This window comes from Pelophylax lessonae (genome assembly GCF_965119305.1).
Source record: "Pelophylax lessonae genome assembly, chromosome: 10".
NCBI classification, from domain to species: domain Eukaryota; kingdom Metazoa; phylum Chordata; class Amphibia; order Anura; family Ranidae; genus Pelophylax; species Pelophylax lessonae.
This window is the reverse complement of record NC_138777.1, coordinates 210,803,983-210,816,825: the sequence shown is the minus strand read 5'-3', so window position 1 is coordinate 210,816,825 and position 12,843 is coordinate 210,803,983. Positions and strand designations below refer to the sequence as shown.

The 12,843-nt window shown below is 43.4% G+C and overlaps 1 protein-coding gene across 1 annotated transcript in view; it reads right to left on the bottom strand.

Moving 5' to 3' along the window:
* Positions 1 to 12,843, bottom strand: part of GSE1 (Gse1 coiled-coil protein) — a 589,073-nt gene that overhangs the window by 22,442 nt on the left and 553,788 nt on the right. Inside the window, exons 4-6 of the mRNA XM_082270436.1 lie at positions 9,419 to 9,618; positions 1,004 to 1,182; positions 323 to 523 (exon numbers count right to left, since the gene is read on the bottom strand). Of these exons, the coding sequence (XP_082126562.1) occupies positions 323 to 523; positions 1,004 to 1,182; positions 9,419 to 9,618 (580 nt within the window). The remainder of the gene's footprint in view (positions 1 to 322; positions 524 to 1,003; positions 1,183 to 9,418; positions 9,619 to 12,843) is intronic.

The window sequence follows — 12,843 nt, the reverse complement described above, 5'->3', positions numbered from 1 at the left end:
TTTTGAAAAACAGACTTAATTGCTGAATCACCAAATGAAAATAGAAGAAAAAGCCTAAAAAAAGAAAAAAAAAAAAGGAATGCAGCCATCACATCTAGGAATCGGTAAGCTGCAAGATAATGCTTTTCTTCTGGATTTAATACTGAGCTGGGTATACACGTTAAGTTCCCCCCCCCCCTTTTTTTTTCCAGCATGACTGTTTAACAAAAGCTGATCAAACCATTAGCTTATGTCAAACAGGAAGCAGTACACATGTTCCGAAAGTCTAGGTAGGTCTGTACTATGCTTTATTCTCGTGGCAGATGCAACCTTTTTCTTTTACCTGAAGGCGGGGTGCGGGAAGGGGTGATGGGCCGCTAGGTAGCTGTTGTGGTAATATGCTGCCGCCGCGGTTGGGTCCAGGCTGAGGTGGGGAAGCGATGGCATGCGAAGGTCTTCAGCTGTGTGGTATGGACGGAAGCTGCGCAGGTATTCCTCGGTTACGGTGTTGGAAGGGACCACGTGGGGAACTGGCCTTTGAAGGCTGAAAGGCAAGAAAATTTCCCATCAATGCAAAATCTTTGAAACTAGGTCACGATATTTAAACCTTTAAGATTATGAACAACAAAAATAAAATAAAGGAGCAGTTTCCTGCAAAGAACAACCTCTCCGGTATTCTTGTCTCTAACCTATCTTTTGAAGAGTTGTGGCCTCCATCATATTTTTCTGGGAGCGTCAGTTGAATGTACCCCCCAAAGTGCTATGGTTCCTAACCTACCAGCATGTCTTTGGAGTGTGAAGTACCCATTGAAAACCCAAGCAAGGGGAACATCCATACTCCATGCAGACAGCTTCTTGGTTTATCCAGAAATCGGGACCCCAGCGCTGCAAAGTTAAAGTGCTAACCCACTGTGCTGCCTCTAGGAGTGGATATATGTGATTACAAAATACCCAACATTTCAATTAGACTTCAGTTCCTCTGACACAGCCTGGCTTGGCCAACCATGAGAGCCCACCAACTCACTTTAAGGGTTGGAAGCGGGAATCTTGGACAACGGAGCCTGGTGGGATGGCGAAGGCGTACGCGTTCCCCAGTAGGTGTGAGGGTACGGAGGGATTGCCGGTCTTCTCTTGTTGCAGCTGAGACTCTGCGATCAGGCGTTCTCTGCAGAGACTGCTGGCCCGGGAGGCACCGTCTGACTGCTGGAGGAAAAAAGATGACATGTCACTATTAGGAGGTAGTACAGGGATATAGAGTGCTGTACCTCAGTCTATGCATGTATTCCAATCTGGTGTGAAGTGTACAGAGGGCCTTGACTTAGCCCTTTGTGTAATATCCCACAGTTTGCAGAAGAGAACTCCAAGAAATGGCTAACCATCTAGATCAGGGGTCTTTAAACTATGGCCCTCCAGTTGTTCAGGAACTCCAATTCCCATCATGCCTAGTCCTGTCTGTGAATGTCAGAGTTTTACAATGCCTCATGGGATGTGTAGCTCCGCAACAGCTGGAGGGCCGTAGTTTGAGGATCCCAGATCTAGATAAATGTGTCACAGTAATCAGGTAACTGCGAACTAGAAAACAGAGTTTGTTTGTCCTGGTAACCCCCTAAAAATGGAGAGGGGCGATGGCAGACTGGAAAAGAAAGACTAATCAAAGAACCATCTATTTTCCAGTCCATCATTGTCAAGCAAGATGAAGAGGGCAACCTCGGAAACCCTTTGGTCACACTTAATCACTGGGATGAATAAACTTTATTTAGACTGTCAATATCTAGGCACTTACCTTTGGGTTCTCACTTTATTGTCCAACTCGGCAAAAATTGTATTTTGTCATGCAGTCGGGTTTTGCCCACACTGTACGGGTTAACTGCTTGTTTTCTTCTAGAGGAGAGAAGAAAGGAGATATTTCCCCAACCCTTCAATCCTTTCCAGTACTCCTGCGCTCCAGCGGTCTTAGTGTTCCTGACATCATCATGTCCTCAGCAGACTGCATAGACCAGAAACAAACAGTCCATTGCTGTACCATAGGGGAGCATTATTTTCTGGAGGATTGAAGGATCGGGTGAGTATAAACTTTCTGCTCTCCCCTAGACAAAACAAGTAAGTGACCAGTGCAGTGTGGGCAACGCCCCACTGCATGGGAAAACTTTGTTGCCTGAAGTTGGGCTTTTAAATACACGGTCAAACTCCTTTGCCCTGGTCAGGAAAGGGGTTTGCATATATTATCAAGGGTAGGGTGGCCCTTTTAAGGTAGCTTATGAAGGTCAAGCTGCCTGACCTTTAAGGAGGCAAAGCCTTGTGGTTTTACTCACAAATTATCCCCCCCCCCCGCATTCTTATACGATTGTAGATAGGCATTATTCTTCATATAAAAGCCACCATAGCGATTACTACTCCTGGATTATTCAGGGGTATCCAGAAATCTTGCCCTACAACCGTCTTTAAACAGAAGTGTACTGAACTCCTTCATTACTTAAACTGCAATGCTTTTTGTACCCAACAATAAAAGAGCATTTTGGGGGGACATTAGCGTGTAAGCTACTCTGCTGTAGAGACTGACTCGTGTGTTTTCTGTACAGCTCTCACTTATACCATAGAGCTGTATAGACAACACTGAGCCAGTCCCATTGGTCTCTGCACCAGAGGAGCTTACACTCTTAATGTCCTCCCACACTATTGTTGTACATTTAAACAGCTCTGACATATACCATAATGCTTTAAACCTGTATACTAATAACAGCGTGACTATGGGGGGACATTGGAGTGCAAGTTCCTCTGGTGCAGAGACGGATGTGACTGGCTTCGTATTCTCTGTACAGCACTGCAGTATAGGTCAGAGCTATATAAATGTGTAATATTAGTGTGTGACTGTGGGGGGGGGGGGGGGGCATTAGAGTGTAAGCTCTTCTGGTGCAGAGAGTGATGTGACTGGCTCAGTATTCTCTGTACAGCACTGCAGTATAGGTCAGATATATAATGTAGAATAGTAATAATGAAAGGAGGGACATTAGACTAAGCTAATCTGGTCCAGAAACTAAATTTGAAGGGTCATATTAGTGACCCTAAACTTATATGAAAGGGTCAGATTTTTTTTAAAAATTAAATAATGACTATTTATTCTCAGGGGACTGTAAGCTAATCTGGTGCAGAATCCAATATGAAGGGTCAGGTTTTAAAAAATTAAATAACTTTATTCTTGGGGGGGGGGGGTACCCCTTTCCCTCGCTCCCCCCCCCCCCCCAGCTTTCTTTTTTCTACAGTTAAACCCATTAAAACATCTGTCTGGATAAACAATATTTTGACATATGTAGCATCAGTTGGTTTGTATATAAAGCAGGTAAATGAAGATCACATGGAGTGCTTTCGGGATTGGCTATGCTATGATTCATTGTGCAAACATATGCAGCTTTATAGAGCTGGGAATTAAAAATAAAAATGAAAAGGAGCCAGCCGAGGCTTGAACGCTGCATCTCTCAGGGGTCTCTTTACAAGGCTGGATGGTTTGTAATGGGTAGATGGGCCAAGGAGCGCGGCGGTGAAATCTGCATGCTTGCTGATCTGGTAAAATGCAGCAGAACGTCAGAGCAGATCAGCCGCAGGGAGCAAGATGAGCGGAACGGCACAGTCAAGTGTCTGCGGGCTGCTCCGTGAAGCACTTACCCCGCGCGCTTTACAGTTTTCATTCTGCTCGCCTCCCCATTATCCCCGAACAAATGCAGCTGCTGCCGCCAGAGAAGAGTGCCAGCCGCGCTTCGACAGGTCAAGTGCTTACATCTGCCAGGAAATATCGTCAAAGTGCAACAATGGCAGAGCAGCTATTGTGCGCATAATTACAAACGTGCGCTTTGTAGCTCGTAGCTGGTCTCTTGTGCTCACTTATAATGTCCTCCATAATAGCAGCTATCTGTTCACTCCCGACCTTCTCCATCCCTCACTGATTTAACACATCCTATGGCATTTTCACCAGCAAGGATTTTTCTGGGCTGTACCCATCTATGGAATGCGCCTCCACAGATAAATTGGCAGTCCACGCTTTATAAAGTAGTTGTAAGTGGATAAAATTTCGTTTGCGCTGTACATCAGAAAATTTGTCCCCACCCCTTTTCCCCAAATAAAATATTTTTTTATTTCTTCTTGATTGCAAATCAGTGTTGCCATTTGCCTGCATCCAATTTGCAGCCAGTTCATGTTGACATGCACTCCAGCAATAGCCGCATGGCATTTCCCATGGTGAGTTTCCTGAGAACACTTGACCCTGACCGCTTATTGTGTGTTACAAAGGCTACAGACATGCCCATGACAAGAGGGTTGTCCCCCTTTAACAGGAAGTGCCAGAACATAAACCCCTTTTGCAGGATCACTATTCTTTTTTTTTTTTTAATTGGAGCCGTCAGACTTGTATGGAGGGATGCCAGAATACAGCTTCAGCCTCCAGGATGGCCCAAACAAGTCTATTGTGTCTCAGAGGTGGAAAGCTGGGGGGTTGTATATTAGTTCTGGAAGTGTGGGAAGGACAAGGCCCTGCCATAGGTGTGTGCAGCTGAGGTGGTGTGTGTAGGTTAGCTCTGGGGAGGTGTGACGTACGTGGCCCTGCCATAGATTGGGAAGCTGAGGGGGCTTGTGTAGGTTAGTTCTGGAGAGAAGAAAAGGACATGGCCCTGCCATAGATGTGGAAATGCTGGAGGGGGGGGGGGGGGGTGTTGTGTAGGTTAGTTCTGGAGGTATGGGAAAAAAGTGGCCCTGCCATAGAGGGTAAGATGGGGGGGTTGTGTAGGTAGGGTGTGGCCCTGCCATGTAATTGGGACACTGGGGGTGGTTGTGTAGGTTAGTTCTGGCAATTTGGGAAGGACATGGCCATGCCATAGAGGTGGGAAGCTGGGGTGGTATGTGTAGGTTAGCTTAGCTCTGGAGGTGTGAGAAGTATGTGGCCCTGCCATAAAGATGGGAAACTGGGGGGGGTTTGTATACGTTAGTTCTGGGGGTGTGGGAAGAACGTGGCCCTGCTATAGAGGTGGGAAGCTGGAGGTTTGTTTAGGTTAGCTCTGGAGAGGAGAAGAAAAGGACATGGCCCTGCCATAAATGTGGAAATGCTGGAGGGGGGGTGTTGTGTAGGTTAGTTCTGGAGGTATGGGAAAAAAGGGGCCCTGCCATGTAATTGGGACACTGGGGGTGGTTGTGTAGGTTAGTTCTGCCAATGTGGGAAGGACGTGGCCATGCCATAGAGGTAGGAAGCTGGTATGTGTAGGTTAGCTTAGCTTTGGGAGGTGTGAGAAGTATGTAGCCCTGCCATAAAGATGGGAAACTGGGGGGGGGGGGGGGTTGTATAGGTTAGTTCTGGAAGTGTGGGATGATGAATGAATGGTAAAAAGGAACACTTTTTCCTGTAAATATAGTGCAAGCTCTTCAATCTTATTGCTCTCTTGCAATAAAGCTCTACCACTTTTGGATACAAATATACCTGTATCTATTTTTATACTGTATGCCATAATATATTATGAACTTTGTCACCTTCTCTTATATTTGGAGCTCTTTTGCCTTCCTTAAACTCAAGAGACTTCAAGCTCTTCCACATTCTGTATCCTCCCATATACCCAAACAGATTGTAAGCCTTTGTGAGAAGGGCCAACTTTAAGCTGGTTCCAACGTATGTGCTACAATATCACAGCATTGTAATAACTGCTTGTTGTTCATAGCTGGGGGAAGTAATAGGCAGGTTTGCACTGCAGGTATACAGGGTTTAATGTTTATGCGATTTTCCTCCCAGCTTCAACCCACAAATTGGGCCTAGTTTGTTTGACTATTGAGGGACAGAGTGTAAGCTTCTCTGGTGCAGACTAATGTGACTGGCTCAGTGTTCTCTGTACAGCACTGTGGTATATGTCAGAGCTATATAAATGTATAATAATAGTATGTGACTGTGGGGGACCAAAAAAGCGTAAGCTGATTGGGGAGCAGAGGTTGATTTTATACAATTACATTCTCTGTAGAGGGATGTGGGATTATGCCACCGCCATAAGAGTCTGATGCATGTACGTCAAGCTGGTTTCACAATGCGGAAATAGCCACAGAGCCCAAGACAAAAAATGTATTTACAAAGCTGGAAGAAGCCTCTTCTCCCTCCCCGAGAATCTCTCCCCCCTCCTCCAGACACATCAGCCATAATTAATTGAAAGGGATGGGGCTCCGTTGATTGGAATTCTTAATGAACACAACATCTGTTCACTTTCCAGGCCCTTGTGTTTGTGTGTAAAGCCTTCAGTCAGCTTCCCCCTCCTCTTCCCTCCACCCTGCTGGGTGAGCATTCAGCTGCCTGTGAACTGTGACCTGCCCCTGGCTATCTAGCGTAGGGGGGAGGTCAGAGGGGCAGCATGGGCTAAAAATAATAAGGGGGGGGGGGGGTGCTTGGCTTCTGCAGGGCCTACACACAAGGTAGCCCACCCTCCACCTCCCACAGGGTGCAAGGATTATCTGATGTAAGCAGAGGTTGGCCGGTGCGGCCTTGTCGCTTTGTATCAAAGACTGATTAAAAATGCGAGCAATATTGTGGCATCGAATTTGCATTGGACATCAAAGCTGAGCAGAATATTTCTTTATGTAGGTCAAGTCTCTTTTCATGAAATTTTTCCCTCGACAGGATGTCTGATTTCAGCATAGATTTGAAAAGCTTTGATAGCCAAGATAAGAGTCGCATGGAATAAAGAGCGTGTGCAGTAGATTCAAAGGACAGTCCCCTGTTCCTGCATGTGGCAGCAGCTGCCCCTTCACACTCTATGTCACAAACTACACAACCAGCCATACCCACCATGCATGTTTATGGAGGGGACTTTCTGAATCGGGTCGAGATATCTGACAGGTCTCCAGCGTCTGGCTTATGGAGGCCATGTCTTGACAGGTCTCCATCGTCCGACTTATGGAGGCCATGTCTTGACAGGTCTCCATCGTCCGACTTATGGAAGCCATGTCTGACAGGTCTCCACTTTCCCTCTTAACCACTTCCATACCGGGCCAATTCTGGCACTCCGCTCCTACATGTAAAAATCATTTTCTTGCTAGAAAAGTACACAGAACCCCCAAACATATAGGTATTTTTTTTTAGCGGAGACCCTAGTGCAGTGATGGCGAACCTTGGCACCCCAGATGTTTTGGAACTACATTTCCCACAATGCTCATGCACTCTGCAGTGTAGTTGAGCATCATGGGAAATGTAGTTCCAAAACATCTGGGGTGCTAAGGTTCGCCATCACTGCCCTAGAGAATAAAAATGGCGTTCATTGAAACTTTTTATATCACACGGTATTTGCGCAGCAAGTTTTCAAACGGGTTTTTTTTTTTTGGACAAAAAAAAAAAAAGGATTCATGAATTAAAAAAAGAAAAAAAATACACTAAAGTTAACCGAATTTTTTTGGTACTATTTGAAAGATGAGGTTACGCCAAGTAAATCGATACCAAACATGTCACGCCTAAAAATCGCGCACACTACTGGAATGATGCTAAACTTCGGGAATTAAAATTCTCCATAGGCAACGCTTTAAACATTTTTACAGGATACCTGTTTGGAGCTCTCACTGCAACATTTGCAGCAATGCCTCGCGTGTGGATTGAACACCGCTTACATATGTGGGCACGATGTACGTATGCATTCACTTCTGCGTGTGGGCACGTGGAGATTGGGGCACTTTACATTTTTTTTTTCCATTTATTTTATTTACATTTTTATTATATTTTTTTACACTTTCCCTTAATTCTTTTTATTTTTTTATCACTTTTATTTCTATTACAAGGAATGTAAACATCCCTTGTAATAGGAATAGTGCATGACCGGTCCTCTTTATGGAGGGATCCAGGGTCAATAAGACCCAAGATGTCTCCTACAGGCTGGAAAGGCTGAGAAAAAATAAATAAAAACGAAAAAAAAAAAAAAAAAACACAATCTCGGCTTTCCAGCCAAGATCACGGTGGCATTTACAACTACCAGGCCAGGCGTGACGTCATAACGTCGCCCCCCGGGCCTCCAAGAGTCAGAGAATTCCGGGGACCATCTGATCCTCGGTATTCTCTATGGTGTACTTCCGCCGCCTGCGGATTCCTTCCCTGGCACGCCGATCTCACGGACGAGCCGGTAGAAGCACCGGAGGGTGGCAGGAGTGGGTGGACGTCCACTCCTGCCGCCTGTAAGAACATTTAAGCAGCTGAACAGCCACTATACCTGCAGCTGCACCCATCATTCAGATATTCACACTGAAAGCCCAGGACGTCATATGATGTACTGTGGGCGGGAAGTGGTTGAGGCAACCATGTCTTACAGGTCTCTGCTGTTGCTCTTAAACAGGACATAAACTGAAATTTCTCCCGCTCAGACCCTTGGGCTGAACAATCTAACAATTCCCCCCATCCACACTAAAAAGCATGGATGGGAGAATCTCCAATGCCAACTATTGTATTCTGACAGTTAACACCTGTGGCATCTGATTGGATGGATGCAAGCACTGTTCAGTCAAAAGTTTATCGCCTGGCTCCTCTGATTTTCAGATCAAAAGATGCCAGGTAGATATTCATAGTTCAAATTTCACCAAGTTTATTCCATGTATGCTCAACTTTAGGAATGCGGATGTTGATTTGGAGAAAATAAAATTTCGACCATGCAAGTGACTGTCAGCTAATCAGGGGGAAATGAATAAAAAGGGTCTGAGGCAAACTTGGTCTCAACTGGAGCATTTACCTAGAGCAACCAAACAGCTTTTAAAGGTTTAGGTTTTAGGGTGTGTGATAAACGGAAGACAGCCCCAGCACCTAACTTTGTATCTTATTTTGTTGGTCCTTTAACATGCCAACATGTATGTTCTGCCTATCATGGTGTATGAATATTGATATGGTAATATATTGGTGCGAAGTACACTATATGGCCAAAGGTTCACAGACAACTGGCCATCACACCAATCCAAAACCATTTCCATTAATATGAATTTGCCCCCTTTCCCCCTATGGCAATGAATAGAGTTGCCCTCCTTTTGTAGCTTTAACATTCTCCACTCTTCTGGGAAGACCTTTTACAATATTTTAGAGACGTTTGTGGGAATTTGTGAGGTTAGGTACTTAGCCCTACTGAACACCTTTGGAATGAGGTCAGGGCTCTGTACAGGACACTTAAGTTCCATCACAACAAATTGGGACAACCATGTCTTTATGGAGATGGCTTTGTACTCAAGGGCATAATCTTGGTGAAAAAGAAAAGGGCCTTCACCAACTACGATTTTGGAAGAGCACAACGGTCTACAGTGTCTTTGTAGGATGTGGTAGTAACACAACCCTTTGCTAGAAGCAGCAGAAGTCCCCTCATTTGAAAAGGAGGGGTCACATACTTTTTGGTCAGCTTGCTGTAGGTGTTCAGGTTAGGGGTCCACAAGCTTTTATCCATAACTGAAAGGAGGTGCCTCTTACCTGGCGTGCCTCGCTCCTCCATACTCCATTCACGGTCTTGGTCGGTGCAATGGTAACTACAGGCGGTGTGTTCGGCACATTGTGTCCAGCTGGGGGCACTATGATTGGCCCCATGGGACCCCTTTTTGGCGTGCTGGCAGGAGAGCTGTGGTTGGTTGCCGGTGAGGAGACGGGGGAAGACTCGCTGCTTATGGACGATCCTGCAAACAGGAGCAGAAGCTGCAGGTTATACACTTACTAAGGTTTTAGACAAAAGCAGCAAATATCAGACCAGCACATAAAGGAAACATAATAAACACAGGGACATACTTTTAGGTAGTGAATTTGACATTTGACAGCATGCATTCACTCCAGGTGAATCTTCCATGTGATGGATTCTCCACCAGAGAGTTTAGTAAAACTCACATTCACTGCTTCAAAAAAAAAAAAAAAAAAAAAAAAAAAAGAACCCATTCCTCCCACCCTAGCTATGCAATATAACAGTACAGGAGGAGGGCGACAACCCTTTTCAGGCCTGTTTCTTGACCTCTTCGCACCCAGCCACAGTGCGTAATTAATTTATTTATATATATATATATATATATATATATATATATATATATATATATATATATATATATATATATATATATATATATATATATATATATATATATATATATATATATATATATATATACATATATATATATATATATATATATACACACATATATACACACACACACACACATTTATTAATATATATATATATATATATATATACACACACACACATTTATTATTAATAATATATATATATATATATATATATATATATATATATATATATATATATATATACACACACACACACACACATATATACACACACATACATAGACTGTAAGCTCTAACGAGCAGGGCCCTCTGATTCCTACTGTAATAAAAGTGTATTGTATTTGTACTGTCTACCCTCAAGGTGTAAACTGTCGCTATACAAATCCTATAGAATAATAACAATAATAATAATAATAATATTATATAAAGCCGGGCGGGATAAGCGTCATTCTGGGAGGACATACTGATACAACCTCCAAGAAACTCACCTCGTGCATGCCCTTGGGGGGTGTAATCTGCGACCACTGTGTCCACCAAACATGCATGCCTGAGTAATGGACTCAGTAATTAACTAAAGTTAATTTGGGGAAAACAAAAAAAAAACACCCCAAAAACAGTCAAAAAAAAAAAAATGGGCAGTCTTCTCTGTCTTTTTCTGCAGTCAAGTTTCTACGTTTCTAATTGTCATTCAAACTGTGACAATGCTGAAAGCTGAAAAATGGCCTGAGCAGGAAGGAGGTGACAGTGTCGAGTCTTGAGAAGGTTAAAGACTGTATATTAATCTCCATAGGATCACAGACAATGAACGCCATATGCACCCCAATCTCATTAACAGATCTGTACCGGATGCGATTGCCTGTCTGTCATAATAGAGTTGTGCGGTTACTGTAGCTTAGCGGTTCTCAGATAGTAAAGTGACATAATATGTGGTCCCGAATACAGAGAGGCTTTGTGAAGAGCACTTTAGGTAACATCCACATTTCCTGACAGTTTGGGTACTGACCTCAACCAAAAAAGGAAATATAAAAAAAAGGGAACAAAGAAAGATTCTATGTAAAAACTGAATTGAAAAATTTCAATTTATAAGCAGTTTTATTGTACCCTATTATGTTCTGCATCACCGCACATCAAATTCATTTAAAAAAAAAAACAAAACACAAAAAATCGAGGGCTGAGAGTCTTCACTCTCCTGTCCATGTGCATTACAGCCCAATAGACTTCTACAGGACCATTTCTGGCCTCAGGACACACCCTTTAAATGTCTGGTGTGGCCAGCACAGTAGAGCCGGCTATAGATCAGTGTTAATTTCGTCGACTAAAACCGACTAAAATGTTTTCGTCGACTAAACTAACACAATTCAGATGACTAAAATACGACTAAAACTAAAATGGCATTTTTGTCTTAAGACTAAAATACAACTAAAACTAAAATGGCATTTTAGTCAAACTAAATCGAAATTTGCTGCCAAAATTAACACTGGTGCATGCTCAAAGCTTAATACTATAAACAATAACATATTAGATTTTTCACTCCAGGACCAGCAGTAGTATATAATGAGTTTGGAAATTGTAGAGAAATGCTTAAATAATGCATTACAAATTACAATTGCACTACACCCATTCAATTATAGATGACTAAAATGAGTTTTAGTCGACTAAAATGTAGGACGTTTTAGTCAACTAAAATGTACTGGAGTTTTAGTCGACTAAATACGACTAAAACTAAAACACTTGCAGAAGACTAAAATGGGACTAAAACTAAAATGCCATTTTAGTCCTAAGACTAAGACTAAAACTAAATTGAAATTTGCTGCCAAAATTAACACTGCTATAGATGGAGAGATTTTCTTTTTCTGCAACCACAAGTTCCAGGGAAAAAAAAAAATTGCTTGATTTCCCATTAACATAGTGTTGATGGGAGATGTCCTCCAGCAGAACCATTGTGTTCCCCTGCCAGCGAGTGGGGGGGGGGGAGCCATCTCGGCTGGGAGAACACACAGTAATTATTGCACTAAACCCCCCAGTAGAGTTAGGTGAACAGCTTGGGCCAAGCAAAAGTTCGGCCCGAACATCACTTTCTTGGCGAATACCCGAATTTGCAGGGCGCGCAGCAGGATGTTCGCACAAGTGCATTCTAAGCCCGGACAGCTAAAAAAAAGAAAAAAACGGCGTGGGGGTCCCCCCCAGATCCATACTAGGCCCTTTGGTATGGAGCACCCCCCCTTCATGTTGGGGGCATGTGGCCTGGTATGGTTCAGGAGGGAGGGTGCTTTCTTCCACCGTTTTTTTTTTATGCGGGGTTCCCCTTAAAATTCATACCCAAACAGCCCGCTATTCATGGGGGGAAGACCTCATCCTTTTCTTTTTTTCAACATTTTTCAATTGCTGGCAATGGTATTGTATTGTCTGCAATTTATAGGTCTTTATTTTTTTCTTTATAAATGTCAGTTTTGCTGCAGCAGGTACTATACATGGTACAGATGCGCCACTTTACAGGTAGACCAGGGGGACACCCCGGGCACTATATTAAAATACATTTTTCACTTTAAGCATCATTACAATCACTGCTTCTTTAAAAAAAAAAAAAAAAAAAAGTTGTTGCATTGCATTGACCCGGGCCCCCCATACCCTTTTTATGGTCAAGAACTTGCATTTAAGCCTTCGGAATGGGGACTTTTGATATTTCAAGTTCGGTCCTATAGACTTCAATAGGGTTCGGAGTTTGAGCCTGAACTTCTGTGATGTTCGAGAGTTCTGGCGTGAACTAAACTGGGTGGGGGGTGCCCATCCCTACTCCTCAAGTCAGACTGCCAGGTTTGAGGGGT